At 36.2% G+C, this 24,102-nt stretch overlaps 1 protein-coding gene and 2 non-coding genes across 3 annotated transcripts in view; all 3 read right to left on the bottom strand.

Annotated features, from left to right (window-relative positions):
- XPR1 (xenotropic and polytropic retrovirus receptor 1) overlaps window positions 1-24,102 on the bottom strand; it is a 218,168-nt gene that overhangs the window by 18,973 nt on the left and 175,093 nt on the right. Inside the window, exon 12 of the mRNA XM_045452568.1 lies at window positions 383-549. Within this exon, the coding sequence (XP_045308524.1) occupies window positions 383-549 (167 nt within the window). The remainder of the gene's footprint in view (window positions 1-382; window positions 550-24,102) is intronic.
- LOC123587105 lies at window positions 14,999-15,079 on the bottom strand. Its single transcript, XR_006707160.1, has one exon. It is a non-coding gene; the product is annotated as a small Cajal body-specific RNA 18 (non-coding RNA).
- Window positions 15,156-15,297, bottom strand: LOC123587119. The gene has a single exon (XR_006707173.1). It is a non-coding gene; the product is annotated as a small Cajal body-specific RNA 17 (non-coding RNA).

The raw sequence follows: 24,102 nt of genomic DNA, 5'->3' as shown, positions 1-24,102 counted from the left end.
AGACAAAGGGGAGAGAAGAGGGTATCTGAGATAGAAGGAACTACATGTCAAAATTAGGTCACAAATTTTGTAAGTTATTTATTCCTCTGTTCTAGACTTTACCACATTATATTGCAATTTGTCTACTTACCTGTTTAACATAGTTTATGGCCTCTTTGAGAACCAGAACTTTACTTTGTTTTTATTTTCTATAGTGCCCAGCAGTTGGTAAAAACCTGACATTTTTGTTGACAGAATGCATTAGTATTTTTTGGTAATTAGTTGTTTTTCTTCTAAGTATATTAGGTTGGGATTAGGTATGTACCATAATAGGGTTTAGCTGGTGATACACTTGAGTTTTTGGATTTTTTTTAAAAACAAATACAAACACTTTTGTACATACTTTTTGGGGGTATACAATCTCTTCCCGGAGAAAGGTGTTTTCTCCAGCATTCTTATCAAAGAGACCCCAGTCCATCTTCAGATCCCAGATGAGGGTATAGCAGGAACTGATGATACAAAACACAATCCAAAGGTAAAAGAATACCATGGTGTCTGAGTGACCTCGCTCTAAAGAAAATGGAAAAGTAAAAGAGAAAATTACTAGATTAAAGTAAAATTCTTCATTAAATAAACTCATTTAAAAAGCAGATTCTTTCTTTATACAGCTCCATAAAGGAAGTAAGATTTTATATAAATATCCCTGGTTAGGGACACTAATAGAAGTTAAATAGTAAATCTGATTCTCCTGAAGTACAAAGTAATCACCAAGCATTTATCAAGTACATATAATTTGTACAGATGTGCATTTTTGGAGGCTGTATGCTGAATACATAAAAATCCAAGTAACTGCAATGGAAGTTTTGAATATTACAAAAGATGTCATTTTAATTTTTGCCATCAGGTGGCAGGTTAGGGTCAAAGATGACAAAAAATTATGAAACCCCACTAATAAGAAATGTATCACATGTGTTTCAACAAATTCTTACATTGTTTTTATTTTAGAACATTTCCTTGGTACACTTAGATCTTGTCAATACTTACTGTGAAGGCAACTAGATAATTTTAATTCTAGATAAAATGCCAGAAAGCAACAGACTGATGAGGAATTTATCCTTAAGGACATATATAAAAGCAAATTTCTCTCATTCACAAAGCATATTTTTGCTTCTTTAGAGGTTGTTTATAGATACAAAATGCTGGGAACACTATAAAGTACACTAAATCAGAATAAAAATAATTTGCGTATGTACTTATATAATTTAGTATTTTTCACTCTTAAGTACTTCATATATTCTCTAAGGAAATTCTTTGCTAAGTTTTGAGAGTCATCATGATGTTATTTGTGTTCTCTAGGTGCAGGATATAGGTATATAACTACTACTATAGTCCTCAATTATCAGGAAAAAGAGGTATGAAACACCTAATTCAAAAAAGTTAAAATTTTGGTTAGTTTCCCAAAGGCATAGAAAATAAGGATGTATCATGCCCTAACCACAATCCTTCCTATTACAATAAATTAAAGGGTGCCTGGCTGGCTGAATTGGAAGAGTATGTGACTCCTGATCTCCGGGTTGTGAATTCAAGCCCCAAACTGGGTGTAGAGATTACTAAAAAAATAAAACTTAAAAAAATAAAATTCTTCCTACTGAAACAAGTTTTTATTAATCATTTTTAGGTATTAAAGTATTAATTGAGTACAGTATGATTCAAAGGCACCCTTTAGAAATTTATATTACAGTGAGTGAAAATAGCCATTTGTTATTGATAAACTTGAGCTCAAAATGAAGTATAAACAAAGCACTAGGGGAACATCAAGGAGAATAGGAATGTTTCCAACAGCAGGAAATAAGGGGAAGTAGCATTTGAGTTATTTGTAGAACAATAAACAGTGTTACAAAAGTCAGGCAGATGAGGCAAGGACATTCAAAGCTGAAGAAGATAATGAACAGTCCTAAGGGTGGGAAAGTACAAGGTGTGTTTGAGGAGCTGCAAGTAATCTAAATATAGTGTGGGTGAAATATGGAGGATATAAGATAAGGGGTCTGATTTAAAATGAGGCTGGAGGGGCATCTTGGTGGCTCAGTTGGTGAAGCATCTGACTCTTGATTTCGGCTCAGTTCATGATCTCACCGTTTGTGAGACGGAGCCCCACATTGGGCTCAGTGCCGACAGCACAGACCCTGCTTAGGATTCTCTCTCTCTCTCTTTCAAAATAAGTAAATAATAAAAAAAAGAGGCTTAAAAAATAAATAAAATGAGACAGGAAAAGACACTTGGGGTCTGACTATGGAATGCTCTCTTGGCACTTAAGATCAGATCTGTATTTAAAAAAAATAAGCTGGCAGGTTGCCTGCATCAGAATTACAGCTGATTTTAAAAATACAGATATGTTAGAGTTCTAGTGTTAATCAGTTCATACCAGCTCATAAGAACTGACTGTTATAATTTCAAAACTAAGCTGATTGTTAAAGTTATTATTAAAAATTAAATTACATAAACTTACAATTAGTTCTATTAAAAGCAAAGGTAATAACTCAAAATTCATTACTAAATTTTGCTTTTATCTTTTTTTTGGATTATGGTATGTTTATTTTATCTGTATAATGGGAATATTATATAATGCTGTGCTGATATACATCTTTTCCCAACATTCAATGTTATCTTAGTAGCTTAACCTGGCTATGGTGGAAGTATTTACACCACGGAAATCAACAAACACTACAAATCAGTACCTCTTATCCCTACTCCTACCTAAGAGCTGGCACAACACTGTTTAGCTTCTTCTGGACCCAGAAACCAATACTTTTTAAATGGTCCACAGTGATACTAATGAACAGTCAAGCTTAGACATAAACACATTTTCAGGTTTAAACTATTTCTTTGTTTTAAATTTCTTTTTAACGTTTATTTATTCTTGAGAGAGAGAGTGACAGAGTGCAAGCAGGGGAGGGGCAGAAAGAGAGGGAGACACAGATTTTGAAGCAGGCTTCCAGGCTCTGAGCTGTCAGCACAGAGCCCGACGTGGGGCTCGAACTCGTGAACACAAGATCATGACCTAAGCAGAAGTCAGACACTTAAACAACTGAGACACCCAGTTGCCCCAGGTTTAAACTATTTCCACAAAAACTCTTCTTCACCAATTGTGTTGAATTGTGTTGAATATTTATACTACAACATTGTGCCACATAAATTATCAATATAAAAGGCCTAACAAAATATTTACTTCTCTAGTTTAGTTGGATGTGTTCTGACATGTTTATTTCACTCTATAGACAGAGTCTAGCTAAGTATTATTCAGTAATCAACATCATGATTGCATTAAAAATTTTTTATAACTTATCTACTAAGGTTTGCAAAGAATAAAGCAAATTCAGCACTTTAATAAAGTTCACACTGTTTCTATATTTTCAAAACAAGATCAACACAAAGAGAGAAAGACAAGCAACTTAACTGTAAATTGTATCTGCAACTCTTTCTTTAAAAAGTGAATGCTTGGGCGCCTGGTGGCTTAATTGGTTAAGCGTCCAACTTCGGCTCAAGTCATGATCTCGTGGTTTGTGGGTTTGAGCCCTGCGTCAGGCTCTATGCTGATGGCTCAGAGCCTGGAGCCTGTTTCGGATTCTGTGTCTCCCTCTCTCTCTGCCCCTCCCCCGCTCATGCTCTGTCTCTTTCTGTCTCTCAAAAATAAATAAATTCAAAAACAATTTTTTTTTAATTAAAAATTAAAAAAAAAAAAAAGAAATTTAAGGGGCTCCTGGGTGGCTCAGTCAGTTAAGCATCCGACTTCGGCTCAGGTCATGATCTCGTGGTTCATGGGTTTGAGCCCTGCGTCAGGCTCTGTGCTGACAGCTCAGAGCCTGAAGCCTGCTTCCTACCCTGTGTCTCCCTCTCTCTGTGTCCCTCCCCCACTTGTGCCTTGTCTCCACCTCTCTCTACAAAAAAGTATAAACAGGGGCGCCTGGGTGGCGCAGTCGGTTGAGCGTCCGACTTCAGCCAGGTCACGATCTCACGGTCCGTGAGTTCGAGCCCCGCGTCGGGCTCTGGCCTGATGGCTCAGAGCCTGGAGCCTGTTTCCGATTCTGTGTCTCCCTCTCTCTCTGCCCCTCCCCCGTTCATGCTCTGTCTCTCTCTGTCCCAAAAATAAATACACGTTGAAAAAAAAAAATTAAAAAAAAAAAAAAGTATAAACATTAAAAAAAATTAAAATTAATTAAAATTAAAAAGTGAATGCTTACTAGGTGCCAGGCACTTTATATATATTATCTCATTTCATTTTCACAATAAACTATATTTCTGTTTTCTAGTAAAAGTAATGAAATGAGAATAAACAGATATTCATCAAGAGATAAAAAATTAGTATTTCTCAAGTAAGTTCAGGTAACATCAAGTTTTTACTGAAAGCTGATTTTCTTTTCTAATTACTAAAGAAATCATCAAATTCAAATTATTATATAAAAGAAGATTGTGTGTGTGGGGGAAGTTCAAAAGAAAAGAATTAATAATGAAACAAAAATCAATGTGCTAGTTTTTTTAATGTTTTAGCTTTTAAACACAAGTCCTATTCTTAGAGTGTAATTCTTAAAATGATATAATGGGTCAAGTGCTTCTTTCCTTTCTAAGCTCATATTATTTCCATGAAATTTCTGTGAAACACATACAAGTCCTTACTCACTTTTTAAAAGTCAGGTATTCCAACAGATTATTTTGGAATAAGAAATGTTTTACTTTACTTCTTCAAATAATGATTAGCATATACCTAGTCTACATGTGTTACATTTTGGTCTCTTTTTAATTATTACCCTTATTTGATCTTTCCCATCTCCCAAATGAGGAGTGCTTTTCCCTGAAATCATCTGCCTTTATTGGTATTCAGGGAATGCACTAGAAAGATATTATCACTTTAGGCAAGCAATTACATCTAATTCTCTCTTGGCTAACTCTGGTAGCCCACTTTAGTGATGTTCAGAATCACAGAAAATCAAGTCATTGCTATTCTACCCTGAGCTTCTATTATACACCCACCATGTTAGAAGCATAATTCATGCTGGAAATATTTATGGCAATGGTATCTACTGAATCTAAAACAAATAAAAACAAGCTTCTTAGGGTTTTGTACCCATCATTATCATAAAAGGGATAAAACAAAATAACATGTTAGGAAAAGTGCTGAGAGAGAAACCAGGAAAATTACATATGAAAATCATCCTGAACCACGTTTCAGGAAAGACATTTGGTTTTATTGTATTTTTTTTTTTCAGGGAAGGTATTTTAAAAAATGAAAAAAGTGGGACTGTGTTAAGAGAAAGCGAATGGTGTTCTTTTCAACCAAAATCTTTCTACTCTGATAACAGTTTACTGGTTTTTAATCTGAAATTAAATAAAAAAACAAAATAGACTGGACACTGTTTTCAAAACCCAAACCTACACAGGCAAGCTGAGTTATGAACGAGTTTGGCATCTAGCAAATCCAGTTTTAGTCCCATAACCTAAAACATCAAAACACTACACTGTAAGATTAATATGGTTCTCTAAAAATTAATAGATATAATACTTCCTTGATCTTTAGTGTGTATGTATGTTTCTTTTTAATTTTAGAGACACAGTGAGTGTCTGAGCAAGGGAGAGGGAAAGGGAGGGGGGGGAGAGAGAGAGGTGGGGGGGAAAGGGAGAGGGAGAGAGAGAGGTGGGGGGGAAAGGGAGAGAGGGAGAGAGAGAGAGAGAGAGAATATCTTAAGCAGGTTCCATGCTCAGCTCAGAGCCCGACATGGGGTTCAATCCCACAACCCTGGAATCATAACCTGATCTAAAATCAAGAGTTGGATGCTCAACTGAGTCACCCAGGCTCCCCTGTTTTAGTTAAAATGTGAGGTCACATGTATTATACCTTCTTAGGTGATTATCATATTTATCCTCAGAACAGGCAAGAAAGACATTATTATTCCTGTTTTATAGTTAAGAAAGCTTAAATTTCTAGAGATAGTAAGTGGAAAGATAACTGGATTTGAAGTGAGAAAATCTGGGTCTGAATCCAGACTCTGCCTCTTTCCAACTCTGTGATTATAGAGAATCCATAATCTTAAAATGATTGAGACAAAAATGGAAATCATTAGGGGTGCCTGGGTAGCTCAGTCAGTTAAGCATCCGGCTTGGGCTCAGGTCATGATCTCACAGCTCATGAGTTCAAGCCCCTCGTTGGGCTCTGTGCTGACAGCTCAGAGCCTGGAGCCTGCTTTGGAATCTGTGTCCTCATCTCTCTCTGTCCTCCCCTGCTCATGTTCTGTCTCTCAAAAATAAATAAACATTAAAAAAATTAAAGAAAAAAAGGAAATCATTAGGTCTACAGATAAATGAGGAAACTAGAAATAGGAATCTTTATCCAAGGAACTTTTTTGTACTAGTCAGCTTTCTCTATGTCCATCTCAATTCTAAAATGAAAAGGCAGTTCTATAAAACCATGAAGTAATATTAAAAACATTTCTATGGTCTGTGAAAAACAGAATTTAAATACTATACATATATTACTTCATTCTGTATATAAAATTATGTTTGTAGAAAAAGACAGAAGTGTCTATCCCTGATAAAGGAAGATTATTAAGGGGAGTCACTTTCAAGCATTTCTGAATTATCTGAATTCTATTTTTATAGTGATATATACACATCCATGTTTTACTTGTATAATTAAGAAGAAAAAGAAAAAAGTGGGCTAAGGAAAATAGTTGCTATTAGGGTAGTGATATTTTAGAGAAAACTTAAACAAGTCTTTAATATTGCTACATTGTTTTTATAATAAAAAATAGTACAGAGGAATTCATTTTTTCATGCAACAAATGTTTAATGTCTACTATAAGCTGCATTGTTTACTATATAGTTATAAGATTAACTCAAAAGACAAATTTATTTCTATATTCAACAAACATATGGTGAATGCCTACTGGGTTCCAGGTATATTTCAGAGAATGGGGATGTATATAGTGAAGAACTATTAAGGGCTTAAGTGTAAAAGAAAAGAGTTATAAAATAAAAACACAGCATATAAGTACAAATGTAGAACTGTGCATAGTGGAGGAAATCAATCAATAAACCAGGCTTTCAGGAGGGGTAACAGCCAGGAAAAACTTCCTGAAGGAGGTACTACTTGAGTGGAGTCTTGAAAGTTAACAATCTTGAGTTAAATAGGTTTATGAGGCAGAGAAAGAGAGCCATGTCAAACAGTGTAGAAACCAACCATCCATCCATCCATCCACCCATCCATCCAGTGAGTGAGCACCTACTACATGCACATGGTAGTAAATCTTATTCATTAATGAACAAATTTCCTGCCCCTATGAAGCTTACTACTTAATGGGCATAGACAATTATCAGATATACAATAGGGTAATTTCACACAGTGAAAAGTGACATAAAGAAAAAAGAAAATGGTAATAGGACAGACAGGTAGAATTCCTTTAAGACAGTGTTCAGACAGGGAAGATCAACCAACTGAGCCACCCAGGCACTCCCAAATCATAGCAAATTTAAGAAGACCAAAATCATGCCAATTTTCTTCTCTGACCTCAATGGTATGAAACTAGAAATCAACAAGAGGTAAGTAACAATATCCACAAATATGTGGAACTAAGTAACACACTTGTAAACAACTACTGGGTCAAAAAAGAAATCAAAAGGGAAATAAAAAAATTATCTCAACTGAAAATGAAAATACAACATATCCAATATTGTGGGTTAAAGCAAAACGCAGTTTGGGGAGGAACATTTGTAACAAATGCATATATTAAAAAATTAGAAAGATCTCAAATAAATCATCTAAATTTATACCTCAGGGAACTAGGGAAAAAAAGGGGAAATTATGCCCAAAGTTAGTTCAAAGGAAGGGAATAATAAGAAACCAGAGCAGAAATGAATGAAATAAAGACCGGAAAAACAATACAAAGGATCAATAAAACTAAAAGCCGGCTTTCAAAAAATAAACAAAATTGACAAACCTTTAGTTATACTAAGAAAAAAAGAGGACTCAGATAAACTAGAAATGAAAGAGGAGACCTTACAATAGATACTATAAAAATACAGACTCATAAGAGACTACTATGAACAATTTTATGCCAACAAATTACATAATGCAGAAACATGCCTAGAAACATACAACCTGCCAAGACTGAATCAGGAAGAAATAGAAAATCTGAACAGACTAATAACGGGTAAAGAGGCTGAATGAGTAATCAAAAACTCCCAACACAGACAACTCCAGGACCAGAGAGCTTCACTGGAGAATTCTACCAAACATTCAAAGAATTAATACCAATGCTCCTCAAACTTCCAAAACATCTAGGAGAAAACACTTCCACACTCATTCTAAGAAGCCAGCATTATTTTGATACCAAAATCAGATAAGGACACCACAAGAAAACTATAGACCAATATCCTTGATGAATAGATGAAAAACTGTCAACAAAATATTAGCAAACTGAATTCACAAACACATTAAAAGGATTATATACCATGACCAAGTGAGATTTATTTCTGGCTTGTAAGGATGGTTCAACATATACAAATCATTAAGATAATATACATATCAATAAATGAAAGATAAAAATCACATCATCTCAACAGATGCAGAAAAAGCAAAATATAACATCCTTTCATGACAAAAACTCTTTAACAGACTGGGTATAGAAGATAACAGACTTCAATATAATAAGGGCCATATACAACATAACCCACAGCTAACATTACATTCAATGGAGAAAAACTGAAAGTGTTTCCCCTAAGATCAGGAACAAGGCAAGGATGTCCACTCTGACCACTCCTATTCAATACAGTACTCAAAGTCTTAGCTAGAGCAATTAGGCAAGACAAAGAAATAAAAGGCATCCAAAATTAGAAAGGAAGAAGTAAAACTGTCATTATTTGCTGATGATATGATCCTCTATACAGAAAATCCAGGAGAAGTGCCTGGGTGGCTCAGTCAGTTAAGCATCCAACTCTTGTTATCAGCTCAGGTCATGATCTCAGGGTCATTGGATTGAGCCCCGGATTGAATCCCCATGGGATTCTCTTTTCCTCTACCTCTTCTCCCCATTCGTGTGCTCTCTCTCTCTCTCTCTCTCAAAAATAAATAAATAAACTTAAAAAAAGAAAAAGAAAACTCCCAACAGTCAAAAAACAGTTGGAATTCATCAATGATTTCAATAAATCAGCAGGATACAAAATCAACATATACAAATCAATTGCATTTCTTTACACTAATGATGAAACATCTGAAAAAGAAATAAGGAAAATCAACCCACCCATAATGGCATTAAAACAATAAAATAAAATACTTATAAATTTAACCATGGAACTAACAACAGACAATAATATCGTGCTATAATTATATGTGATCATGCTGTATCAGCAATCATATTACAATATATAAATGCATCAAAGTAACACACTGTACCCCTTACACTTATACATAGATCAATAGAACAGAATAGAGAGCTCAGAAATAGACTCACACAAATATGCCCAACTAATTTTTGACAAAGGCACACAAGCAATTTGATGTAGGAAAAATAGCCCTTTGAATAAAAGGTGCTGGGGCAATTAGACATCCATAGGCAAAAATACGAACCTTAGTCTGTCATACACCTTATGTAAAAATTTACTCAAAATGGATCACAAACTTGCAAATAAGACATAAAACTCTTAGGAAAAAAAACACAGAAAACCTACAGGATCTAGGGCTAGGCAAAGAGTTCCTGGACTTGAAACCGAAGGCATGATCTGTAAAGGAAAAACTGATAAGCTTAACTTCATAGAAATTAAAAACTTTTGATTTGTGTAAGACCATGTTAAGAGGATGAAAAGACAGGCTGCAGACTGGGAAAAAATATCTGCAGATACTACCCAGTGACTTGTATCCAAAATATACAAAGAATTCTTAAAGTTCAACAATAATGAAACAAATAACCCAATTAAAAAATGGCGGAGAGGTCTGAACAAACACCTGACCAAAGAAGATACACATATAACAAATAAGTATATGAGAAGATGTTCAACATCAGATGTCATTAGGAAATTACAGAGTAGATGGGCACCTGGGTGGCTTAGTCGGTTGAGCGTCCGACTTCAGCTCAGGTCACGATCTCACAGTATGTGAGCTCAAGACCCACATCAGACTCTGTGCTGACAGCTCAGAGCCTAGAGCCTGCTTTGGAATCTGTGTCTCCCTCTCTCTCCATCCTTCCCCTCCCCTGCTCACATTCTCTCTCTCTCAAAAATAAACAGTTAAAAAAAAAAAAAAAGGAAATTACAAAGTAGAACAGCAATGAGATACCACTATGCACCTGACTGGCTAAAACCCCAAAAATTGACCACCAAATGTTGACATGGTGCAGGCAACAAGAACTCTCACGCACTGCTGATAGGAAGCAATATGGTACAGCCAGTTTGGGAGACAGTTTGGCAGTTTCTTACAAAAAACTAAACATAGCCTTATCATAATTGTACACCTAGGTTAAGTTGAAAAATTATGACCACACAAAACCCAGCACACATTTACAGCAGATTCATTCATAATTATGAAAAACTGGAAGCAACTAAGATGCCTTTTAGCAGGCAAATGAATGAACAAAAGTGGTACAACAGAACATTATTTAGCGATAAAAAGAAATGAACTATCAAGACACAAAAAGACACCAGAAGAACCTTAGATGCCTACTGCTAAGTGAAAGGAATCATCTGAAAAGGCTACTGTATGGCTCCAACAACAGGACATTTTGGAAAATGCACATTTGTAGAGATAGTAAAAAGATGAGTGGATGCTCAGGGGGAAGAAGGAGGAAAGAAAGAGATGAATGGGTGAAACAAAGGGGATGTTTAGGATAATGAAACTATTCCATGTGAAACTGTTACAGTAGATATGTATCATTATGCATTTTTCAAAACCCGCAAAACTCTACAACATAAAAAGTTAACCTTAATGTAATACACGATGTTAATGACCGAGGTAACTGTATGACAATGAGATGGGATGGGGTGGGGCGGGTATAGGGAACTCTATGTACTATCTGCTCAATTATTCCGCAAATCTAAAACTCTACTAAAAACTCAGGCCCATTAATCATTAAAAATACTAGAAAGAAAATCCTTGGAAATGTTATCCAACAAAGTGCTAGTATCTGAAATATAAAGAACTCTAATAATTCAATAAAGAACCAAACAATCCAATTCAAAAATGGGCAAAAGACATGAAGAGACAGTTTACAGAAGAGGATATACATACCAAATAAGCCTATGAAAAGATGTGCAACAGAATTAAAACCACAATAAGATATCATTACACACCTATCAGAACGGCTAAAATTTTAAAAAGTGGCATCAACAAAGGCTGGCAGGGATGCAGAGAAACCAGACCACTCATACATTGCTGATGAGAATGTAAAATGGTACAACCATTCTGAAAATAGTTTGGTAGTTTTTCTTAAACATGCAGCTACCACACGCTTGGGGATTAATCACAGAGATATGACAATTTATGTTCATCAAAACCTGTATATGGATGTTTATAGCAGCTATGTCCATAACAGCCTGAACTAACTTAGAAACAACATAAATGTCATTCAGTGGGTGAATGGTTAAACTATAGTATATTCACATCACGAAACACTACTTAGCAATAAAAAGGAACAAGTTTGATTTGTGCAACAACCTGGATGAATCTCCAGAGAATTATGCTAAGTGAAAAAAAGCAGATCTCAAAAGGACTATATGATCCCATTTATATTAACACTCTTGAAATGATAAAATTATTAAATGGATTGCTAGGGGGATGGGAGAAAGTGGGGGTAGGAGGGAAGACAAAAAGGTAATATGAGGGATCGTTGTGGTGATAGAAACTTTCTGTACTAGTCTGTATCAATGTCAATATCCTGATTGTGATATTGTACATACTTTTGTAATATCATTGGAGAACCTGTATGAAGGGTACATGGGCTACTATTTTTAAAAACATTTTTTAAATGTTTATTTATATTTGAGAGGCAGAGCACAAGCAGGGGAGCCCTGGGAAGACAGAGAGAGTGGGAGGGAGACAGAGAATCCAAAGCAGGCTCCAGGCTCTGAGCTGTCAGCAAAAGAGCCCAACAACGCGGGGCTTGAACTCACAAACCATGAGATCATGACTTGAGCTAAAGTCAGATGCTTAACCAACTGAGCCACCCAGGCTCCCTGAGCTCTCTATTATTTCTAACAACTACAGGTGAATCTATAATTATCTCAAAATAAAAAAGTTTAATTAAAAAATATAACTTGGCTGTTTCTCTAAAACCCTTACTGACTTAACCACTCCCTCTTGTGAACCACCTCAGTACATTACATAATACTGATAATTTACGTTCTATTTTGTTGTTCTCCCTTATGAAACTAGGAGCTCCAGAAGGAGTCTTAAAAGATATGTCGTGTTCATCTATACATGTCTAGCATCAAACACAGTCTAAAACACTCTAGGTGTTTTATAAATGTTTGTTGAATAAAATAGATGTGACAGAGGTAAACAAGAAGGCACTTCAACTACTAAGTTGTATTTATATTCAATTTACTATTTGTTATAATTCTTATTTATTGGCTTGTCAATAATAAAAGGATCTCTTCAGTGATTAAGACTGATTGCTGCCTTTCCAAACTCATTTAGTAGTACAACCAAATAACAATATTTCTGGAGTGGATAAAATTATGTGTTTCTGCCTTTTCTCCTACGAAGAGACGCAGTTTCATTTATTAAGTAAATGGAATGTTATCAACCATAATCACTTTACAAAGAAATATAAGGATCCTGGGGCACCTGGGTGCCTCAGTCAGTTGAGCATACAACTCTTGATTTTAGCTCAGGTCATGACAAGCCCCGTGTTGGGCTCTGTGGAGCCTGCTTGAGATTCTTTCTCTGTCCCTACTCTCTCTGGCTTTCAAAAAAAAAAAAGAGGCAATATAAGGATCCTATAAACTTTTTAAAAAAATATTTATTTTAGGGTGAGCACAAGTGGGGGAGGGGCAGAGGGAGGAGGAAAGAGGATGGGAAGCAGGTTTTGTGATGACAGGCTGACAGCAGTGAGCTCGATGTGGGGCTCAAACTCATGAACCGGGAGATCATGACCTGAGCTGAAGTCAGATGCCCAACCGACTGAGCCACCCAGGTTCCCCGTGGATCCTATAAACTTTTGACAAGGTCTCAAGTGCTTATTTTATGAAGCTGTAAGAAAGCTTCAGGTAGTACATTCATATGAGTAGGAACTTTTTTCTTAATTGAACTGGAAAAAATCAAGTCATAAACACAAGCTAAAGTTATAGTCAATTAAAAATGGAAATAAGATTGGATAAGGTTTTAGTGGCAATAATAGTAGGGTACAGTAATTAGAGTTGAATTAAGAATATAGATCACAAAAATGGAATCTAGAAATGTAAAAAATAATAATATATATTCTACATTATGGCTAATTAACAGATTTAAAAAGAAGTGAGAATATATATAATATGAGGCATGCCTAGAGAGAGAGGGAATGCCAAAATCTTTTCCACCATTTTCCATACAACTTGCCAACATTCTATACTAGTATAACATATCAGATCTAAAAATGCCATCTGAAACAATTCTTAGTCTCAGAGTGAAACAGTCCAAGACTGTAATGCCTTTTTATAGAAACCATTTCTTTTCTTTCAAATACCTTTTCTTTCAAATTACCTTTTCTGTCTAATTAAATGTTAGGAGCAAAACCTATATTATTTCAAACTTTACCAGTACTTCTGAAACATCTATTCAAATACTTATTCTAGGACCCATCTAATCAATTGTAGTCATCAATACGCTTTGAGATTTAATTAAAAATAAAAAGTTTAAACAGTCTCTAATTACTTTAAGCAGAATAAAAGCTGATGGAAAAACATAAAATCTTTTTCTCAGTAAAGAATCCTTGATACTTTCTGGAGTTTTTTGGGTTGTTGTTGAGACTTCCATTAGAGTAATAACACTTTTGGTCTGTCTCTGCCCTGCTTTCTCATTCCTCCCTAAGGAACTTTACACCTATTTCCTTAGAGCCTTTTTATGAAACGGGGACTGCTGTTACCAGGTAACATGTCCAAGGTACTAATCCAAAGCCCACGTTCTCATTTAATACGTTCTATTGCTTCCCTACCATTCATTGCTTGGCTGTCCAAGATCTCTTAAACAGTACAGTAGGAGGAAGCAATATCCACACTCAGTAGTTTCCATATTTCCTCAACACCATATCCATTTATAATCTCTATTCTTTAAATTCTACTAGTATTTACTTAAGTGTGGTCAGCAGAAACAACATGAGGCACATGTTAAAAAGGCAAATTTTGGAGTCATCATCCTAATCCTACTAAAAATAACTGAAGTTGGGCCTGAGAATAAAGCATTTTTAAGTAACAATCTATGGTGATTCATATACATATTAAAGTTTGAGAATCACAGCAATACATCATGCTGCCTTGTTGGAAATATAACTTTTTAGTGTGTAAAAAGGAGTATATTCAGAGACAGAGAATTCTGGTTTTGCTACTTCTGCCATGTGACCTGGGTCAGGCAATTTAGCCTTCCTAGCTTTAAAAAAATATAATAAATAATATCTGTTTTACTTCCTTTCAGGGTTGATATCAGATTCAAAATGAAATAATGAGTGCCAAGAAGCTATGTACTGGCAAACAGCTCTATTAGAATAATAAAATATAAGGGGCTAAAAGCAGGGTGCCTTGGTGGCTCAGCGGTTAAGCCTCCAACTCTTGATTTAGGCTCAGGTCATGATCTCTCAAGGTTCATGAGATCAAGCCCCTGGTCAGCCTTTGCGTTGACAGTATGGAACCTGCTTGGGATTCTAGCTCTGTCTGTCCCTCCCCTGCTCATGCTCTCTCTCTCAAAATAAACAAATAAACTTAAAAAAAAAAAAAAAAGGAGCTAAAAGAGCTTCAGAAATATAGTTCAGGCCTTTTAATTTTTTAAAATTATTATTAATATCTTTTTGCCCGGTCTCAGTCCGCTCTCAGCACATTCCATCACCAGGTTCCTAGAACTCAGATTGCGCAGTGGTCACGTCATCATTGACCAGGTCTCACAGTTACAGCTGCAGAGGTCTCCCTAAAGCTCCCTCATCTCCAGCCTACCTGCTGCCCCTAATCTCCTGGTCCCGGTCCCCAGCCCCACCTTGCCAGACACATTTTCATAATCTTCTCAGGCTCTGGGTTAGTGGCGATGCCAGCAATGGGGCCTGATCATATAAGGAAGATACCGCGAACTCATTGGGGGCTATCTCGGGGACTCGGGGCGTCCCTGCCCTATGACACTCACTATACTCCCTTGGATGCCAACCACCCCCACCTCTGGCTCCCAGTCGCAGGGCCCCTCTCAGGCCCAGAGGCCTAGGCTTCCAGCAGACCTTTTAATTTTTTTTAAATGAAAACAACTGTTTTTCCTGTTTATAAAAAGATTATACATTCACCATAAAAATTTCATAGAAAGGAAAATAAAGTGATAACATTGGACAATCACTATTTATAAATTTTGACATTTAATTTTTATTCCTGCTTTAGAAATTTTTAATATTCTTTCATTTTCTTGCATAAGAGTAATAGAAGAATGTTAAATAATAGTGATGATGACAGATATCTTTGTTAGTCCAGATTTTATTTATCAAAACAATTTTTTTAAGTTTATTTTATTTTGAGAGAGAGAGAGAGAGCAAGCAGGAGAGGCACAGAGAGGGAGAGACAGAATCCCACACAGGCTCCATGCTGTGAGCAGAGCCCAATGTAGGGCTCGAACTCACGAACTGTGAGATTATGACCTGGGCAGAAACCAAGAGTTGGACGCTTAACCGACTGAGCTACCCAGGTGCCATGAGAATGTTTATAATATTTCACCTTTAGTCATGATAGCTGTGTCTGTGTATAAAAAATATAGTACTTCTATATTTAAGATGGATCCTCATATCCATCCTTATGATGGATCCTCATAAGATGGATCCTGTATATATTTGTATATATATACAAATATATATATATATTTGTGAGGATCCATCTTAAATATATATATATATGTATATATATATGTATAAATATATATATATATATATATATATATATTTAATTAGTCAGGGTCTCCTTGGCATTTGCTGAGATGATCACATGGCTGTTCTCCTCCAGTCTGGTGACATGGTAAACTATCCCTAAAGTATCTCAGTCATGGTATATTATTGTTTTAATATTCCAGTGGGTTCTAGCTCCTAATGTTTTATTTGGAATCTTTGTAGGTATACTCATGAGTAAGACTGGGTTATATAGTTTTACTGAGGAATATCTTTCTCTGAATTATGCAGGTTTTTAAAAGAAAAAAGATGCTTTCTTTTTTTAAGTTTTGAAACACTTTAAATGGCACAAACTGTTCCTCAAAGTTTTGAAAGGTTTCACTTGTGAAAACATTTGGGTCTGACACTTCAACAAGAACCACAGGAATAAGGAAAGCTGTCCTTAATCTATAATTTATATTTTCTATGTTTTCCTGCATTTATTTTGCTAATTTATAATTTCCTAAAAATAAACTGTGCATTTTATCCAGATATCTACTCATAATTGTTTTGAATTCCTCCATGTCTGTAGTTGCAACCCCTTTCCTAATATTTTACACGTGAATTTTTTCACACTTTCATCACAGATCATGGAAAGGATACCAATAACCAACTACCATCAATTATGCTATATTTACACAATTTAATCCTCATAATTAATTTGAGGTAGGAATTATTATCTCAATTAAAAAAATTTTTTTAATGTTTACTTATTTTTGAGACAGAGAGAGACAGAGCATGAATGGGGGAGGGTCAGAGAGAGAGGGAGACACAGAAACTGAAGGAGGCTCCAGGCTCTGAGCTGTCAGCCTAGAGCCCGACACAGGGCTCGATCTCACAGACTGTGAGATCATGACCTGAGCTCAAGTTGGAAGCTCAATCGACTGAGCCACCCAGGCGCCCCTATCTCAATTTTATAACCTCTAACTCTAAGAAGTTAAGTCACTTTCTCCGGGTGACATAATTAGCAAGGGACTAAGTTAACTTAGTCTTAGTCCACTTAGCTGTAAAGCTTACATTCTCTCCCTCAGCACAATATAGTGCCTTTCACTAAGATGGTGCTTTTGAAATTCCTACTGTCAGAAGACTTGATTAAATTGAGCAGAGATGGATGTAGCTCTCGAGGTGGAGACACTGCACTTTCTGCAACAGAAGGTTTAATGAAAGATTAAAAAACACTGATTTCAGATATCAAGTTTTTTCAGTTCTTGAGGAAGGAAGTATACTTAGTCATATAGATCTTCCTCTATTTACAATGGGGTTACATCCCAATAAACCCATGAGAAGTTGAAAATATCGAGTCAAGAATGGGTTCAATATACCTAATCTACTGTGTTCAGAACACTTGCATTAGCCTACAGTTGGGCAAAACCATCTAACACAAAGCCTATTTTATAACACAGTGTTGGATATCTCATGTAACTGACTGAACACTCTACTGAAAGTGAGAAACAGAACATTTCCATGTGTTGGTTGTTTACCCCTGTGACTGCGTGGCTGACTGAGAGCTGTGGCCGCTGCCACAGCCCAGCATCATGAAGAGTATCATACTGCACATTGCTAGCCTGGGAAAAGATTAAAATTCAAAACATGAAGTATGGTTTCTACTGAAGGAATATCATTCTCACATCATCAGGAAGTCGAAAAATCTTTAAACTGAACCATCTTAAGTCATGGACTGTTTATGTATTCATAACTGAGAAGGAAAGAAGATTATACAACAGATCCTAGACTTTCAGTTCATATTTCCTCAGTAATACAGTATTTTCTACACCAGCTATGAAACTGAGTAGGCTTCAGTATTCCACTTTGTTTGGTAGATGTTCATTTCCTTTAAGGAGAGTAGAGACAAAATAGTTTCAAGCAATACAATTCTGCTTTAAAAGAAATTATGCCTACGGTTATTATTCAGAAGCAACTAAAAAGTATTTACAGGCAGTCTTGAGAATACTACATGAGGAAACACATCCATGTGATATTTAAACACTAGGTAGATGCTTCATCTTCCCTCCTATTAAGTAGCAGCCTTATTTTTTTTAATATGTTAAGAAAATACTGCTTTCAATATAAGAAAAATTCCTTTAAAAATTTCCATGAAAACTGTATCTTATACCTCAAAGTACCAATGAAACTAAGCATTAGCTCAGTAGTCTTTTCTTTAAAAAAAAAAACAAAACTTTTTTTTAATGTTTATTTATTTTTGAAAGAGAGACAGAAAGCGAGCAGGGGAGGGGCAGAGAGAGAGGGAGACACAGAGTCCGAAGCAGGCTCCAGGCTCTGAGATGTTAGCACAGAGCCCAACGCAGGGCTTCAACTCACAAGCTGAGACATCATGACCTGAGTTGAAGTCGGATGCTTAACCGACTGAGCCACCCAGGCGCCCCAGTAGTCTTTCTTTTCCTATTTTGTTCACAACATTCTAAGAAGCATGCTGGCAACATTCCTTATTTAACAATATATATCAAGAAAATAGCCAGCTTTGGGCGCCTGGGTGGCTCAGTCGGTTGAGCATCCGACTTCAGCTCAGGTCACGATCTTGCTGTTTATGGGTTCAAGCCCCACATCAGGCTGTGTGCTGACAGCTCAGAGGCTGCAGCCTGCTTCAGATTCTGTGTGTCCTTCTCCCTCTGCTCCTCCCCTGCTCGTGCTCTCTCTCTCTCAAAAATAAATAAACATTCAAAAAAATTAAAAAAGAATATAGCCAGCTTTAACAAATACCTAATTGTTACCACAGGTATTTCTTCGCCTTTTTTTTTTTTTTATTTGAGAGAGCACAGCATGAGCAAGAGAGAGGGGCAGGGAAGATGAGGGGAGGAGAGAGAGAAAGAGAGAAAGAGGGAGAGAGAGGGAGAGAAAAAGGGAGAGAGAGAGAGAGAGAGAGAGAGAGAGAGAGAATCTTAAGCAGCCTTCATGCTCAGCGCAGAGAGCAACACAGGGCTTGATCCCATGATCCTGGGATCATGACCGAAGCCAAAATCATGACCTGAGCCAAAATCAAGAGTCAGACACTCATCCGACTGAGCCACCCAGGCACCCTTCAGGTATTTCTTAAGTGAATTTTAAAACCCTAACAAAAAATACAACGCTAATTATTCATATTAAAACATTTTCTTATCACTTGAAACAATACTAGTATGTTAGTATTTGCTTCCTTCCAATTCAAGAATGACTTTCAATTATCTGGCAGAGAAATTACTTACATATTTGGGCTGACTCCACTTTGCTCTTACTAATAAATGTCTTTGACTCCTGTTCCTGGCAACGTCTTTGGCTTTCCATGAATGTGGTAGCCGTTAGGATGAAAGGATCAGAAAATGGGCCTATCCTCTTAAAAGTACTGCTTGAATTATTCTCTCCCAATGTAGCTTTGTGCTTTCTCAAACAAATTTATTTGAAAAATGGAGGAATACCACACCGTTCTATCTGATCTTTCTTTGCTTACCACAAGTTTAACATTTGGGAAGAGCTCAGAGCATTCTATAAACTTAGAAGGCAGTATGACAGACTAAAAATAATCACTGGGTATGAATTCTAGCTTTGTCACTGAACAGCTACTTGATTTTGGGGGCTACACTGTTTTATTAAGATTCATAACCTGGGTTCTTCCACTTTACAGATGTATGACTTTGGCAAGTAACTTAGTCTCTCTGTTTTCAATTTCTTCACCTGTAAAATGACAAGTGCTTACCTCTGACAAAGATGCACTCCCTAACCTAACTCTAGTTAGGCTCCTCCAAGCTGTCTAGGCCTCAAACTTGGTGTCTGTTCTTGTCAAGCCTATGTCACCTAGTTGCAGCAAGAATCTCACTAAGCCATTTTAGAAAGAACCCCTTATCCTCAATATCTGATCATTCTAGATATCAAAATTCTTTATCCTCTACCCTTCATCTAATCACTCTGGTCTTCCTTTAGCAAGAATCCTCCTGTCAAGTCAGTTTAACCAGAATCGACCCTCACCCCTGATGTTTCCTTTTAGTAATTTTCCAACCACTGACCCTTCTTCTTGGCTATAAATCCCCATTTGTCTGTTCTATATTCAGAATTGAGCCTACCTCTCTACTGAGATCTCTTTTCCTCTACTTCAAAACTTCCTGAATAAAATGTGCTTTCGCCACTTTAATTACATCCAGCTCTGATTCTAATACCTCACAGGGCTGCTATGAGGATTAAATGAGTTAATACATGTTAAATGCCTAAAACAGTGTTTGGCCCATAGAAATATTCAATAAATATTACCTTTTAATAATATCATTATTCTTCATCTACTGTTTGTAGGTGCTTTGCATTACTTTTGACAAGCTACTATATAATATTCTACATACCATATTATATTCCTGTTGATGGACATTTATTAGATTATTTCAGTTCTTTACTTTATAATGCTGTAAACATAAGTTAACTTCTAGCCACTTCTCTAATTATTTCCTTAGAAAAAGTTATGGAAAGGGACTTACTAGTTCAAAAAGTATGAATGATTTTAAGACTCCTGGTAGGATTACCAAATTGCTTACCAATTTATACTCTACCAACAGAATGAGTGTTCATCTCTCCACATCCTTGATAGCAATAAGCATCATCACTTCTTTGATTAAATATTTCAATTTTCATCTCTTTTGCAATCAGTAAAGGAGAACATTTTTCATATGTTTATTAGCCATGTTTAATTAGCCTACAAAATTATCTGTTTATATCCTATTCCAATTAAAAAATTAGTTAAAATTGATTTGTTTTGTGTCAGATTAGGTTACAGTTTAAAAGTATTCATTCTCCCCAACACTCTTCTCTCATGATTCTTACCCCATAGACGTTGGGTTTAATAATTGCTTCAGGATGGGCAGACTTCCTTTGGGCCTAGACATGTGACTTGTTTAAACCAGTAGGAGGCTAGCAGCTATGAAGAAAGCAGATGCTTAAAATGTGTATGCAGTAGAAACTGTTTCTGCTAGTACCATGGGACGAGTTTCCTTGGGGTAACTACTGTCCCTTTAGTTGGGGCTCCATGGTGAAACACGTACAACAGACAAAAACCAAACATGTAGGGAAAAGTCAAAAGCCCAGCAGGAACAGTTGCCTAAAACAGAGCTACCCAGCCACGTCCAGCCTAGTTCCACCAATTCCCAGCTGACCCACAGATGCATAAATGAGAATAAATTACTGCTGTTTTAAGCTACTGAGTTCTGGGGCGAATTATGATGTATCAATAGCTGATTAGCATACTTACTGTATTATACTATAAAACTCTGAAGCAAAGAGATTCATTCATATATAATCTACTACTTAAGCCCTTATATTTGCCTATTCATTTTTTCCTATTCTTTTCTTTCTGCTGAAAATATCTAGACACAATAACTTTCATTGATGTGTATACTTTCCACCAATATTCTCATGTACAATTATATATAATAAATTGAAATGAAAATTTAAAATTCTGTTTGCAAGCAATTGTCTAATTGTCTTTAAATTCTTTTCCCGTTAGGTAAAATTGTTTCATAAGTTGAATTCATACTGTTCAACTTCTTAAATTTAAGCATCACAGAGTTCTCTCCCTGTTTCTAAGAAATACACAGGTTATTTCTGAACTTTAAACTTTGTGCTTGAGTATTTCAAAACAACATAATTTATACAGAAATGCTAACAAACTGTATCTACCAGTTGTATGGTAGACTACAGAAGGTGTAAGGTGACTACCGAAAAGACGACAAAAATGATCTCAGGGTATAAGGATATGTATTATTTTTTTAAGTTTTTTTTTTTTTAACATGACAAAGAAGATACAAAGGAAATGTAATTTATTCAAAGCTGTAATTAATACTTCTAAAGCAAAGCAATTTAAGGTGAAATATAAATGGGATTGTTGGTATAATATTTATAAAACCGTTTAAAATTAGCACAATGCCAAGTAGATAAGCTACTCAAGAAATATTTCTAAAGTCAAATTAATAATCAGAAACAAACAATATCACATTTGATTTTAGCACTGGCAGAATTTAAGCCAATATTGACAAATAATGAATCCTTTAAAAAAATCTATTTCTTGCCTGCATTAGTTAGGCTAGAGGAATTACAGCCAAATATATCAAATTTCAAAAGGGTTAAAGATTTGAGCTATTTCAACAGTAAGACAAAAAGTGAAAGCATTTAGGGGCACCTGGGTGGCTCAGTCGGTTAAGCATCTGACTTTGGCTCAGGTCATGATCTCACAATTCGTGGGTTCAAGCCCCGTGTCGGACTCTGTGCTGACAGCTCAGAGCCTGGAGCCTGTTTCAGTTTCTATGTATCCCTCTCTCTCTGCCCCTCCCCTGTTCACTCTCTGTCTCAAGAATAAACAAACATTAAAAAAAAAAAAAAAAGTGAAAGCATTTATTCAAATGCATTGTTTTCTTTTTAATTTTTTTTTTAGTTTTTATTTATTTTTTGAGAGAGAGAGAGACAGCGCAAATGGGGGAGGGGCAGAAAGAGAGGGAGAGAGAGAGAATCCCAAGCAGGCTCTGTGCTACTAGTGCAGAGCCTGATGTGGGGGTTGAATCCACAAAACCGTGAGATCATGACCTGAGCTGAAACCAAGTTGGACACTTGACTGACTGAGCCACCCAGGCACCCTAAATGCATTGTTTTTAAAAATTCTGTGTGTGTGTTTAAAAAAAAAGTTAATGAGGGGCGCCTGGGTGGCTCAGTCGGTTAAGCGTCCGACTTCGGCTCAGGTCACGATCTCGCAGTATGTGAGTTCGAGCCCCGCGTCGGGCTCTGTGCTGACTGCTCAGAGTCTGGAGCCTGTTTCGGATTCTGTGTCTCCCTCTCTCTCTGACCCTCCCCCGTTTATGCTCTGTCTCTCTCTGTCTCAAAAATAAATAAATGTTAAAAAAAAAAAAAAAAAAGTTAATGAGGGGTGCCTGAGTGGCTTGGTTGGTTAAGCGTCCAACTTCAGCTCAGGTCATGATCTCCCAGTTTGTGAGTTTGAGGCCCCTATTAGGCTCTGTGCTGAAGCTTGGAGCCTAGAGTCGGCTTCGGATTCTGTCTCCCCTTCTCTTTGCTCCTCCCCAGCTTGCACTCTGTCTTTCTCTCTCTCAAAAAAAAAAAAAAAAAAACATTAAAAAAAATTTTTTTTTAAGTTAATGAAACAAAAGTTTCCCTAGAGAATTTTTAAAAAATTGGTGTTTCTATTATAACAAGACTAAAATTTGGAAAGTCTGGCAAAGCAGCCTATTATTCAGGGTAAAAACAGTTACATATTGGCCATACCCCAGAGAGGAAGCACTTCAGGACTATGTGTGCCCACTCAAAACAATGAAATGCTTATTTGCTCTGAAGGCACTGAACTACTGCTGAGGAATCCTCATTAGGGGGCACAGCACCCCTTACAGAATGTTAAACAAGAAGGGGTCTGGATGGGAACTGGTACTGCAAAACAACCAAGCAAACAAACATAAGTAAGTATTTTTAAAAATCTAATAGCAAATGCGTGTTAGCAAATGCTAATAAAAAGTCTAAAGTAAAATATTAAGTATTTTTAAAGTAAGGTTTTTTTTTCTTCTGTATATTCAGAGAAGAGCAAAAGAGCAAAATCCACTAAGAATTTATGAGTATTTTAGAATGTTGGAAACTGTAAATGAAAAACAGAAAGTCTAATGAAGTGTGCTCTCTCCCCATCAACGGGTCAGAAATAACACAATGGCTTTTTCTATTATTGTACCTCCCACAGGCTTTTTCTTGCCAAAGCCAAGAAACCTCAAGGACATACAAAAAACATTTAAAACACTTTCTTGTCTCCTCCAATCCTAATTCCAACAAAAAAACTTGTAGGAGTTGGCTTTAAATTTAGGCTTGTAATGAAATGTGATTTCTTAAAATATGGAGATTGGCTGCTAGCTAAATTCCTTTGTGTCTAAAATTAATGATGGAAAATAAAATACACTGAAATGTTTAAAATGTGTTTCCTTCTTATTATACCAAGTGACAGCTAGCTGAAATATAATAAGTAGTCTCCCTAAAACGGGTCTAAGCCCCTCCT

This window comes from Leopardus geoffroyi, chromosome C3, assembly GCF_018350155.1.
Source record: "Leopardus geoffroyi isolate Oge1 chromosome C3, O.geoffroyi_Oge1_pat1.0, whole genome shotgun sequence".
NCBI lineage: Eukaryota > Metazoa > Chordata > Mammalia > Carnivora > Felidae > Leopardus > Leopardus geoffroyi.
Note: the sequence above shows the minus strand (reverse complement) of the source record. Positions and strands in the feature narration are given on the sequence as shown.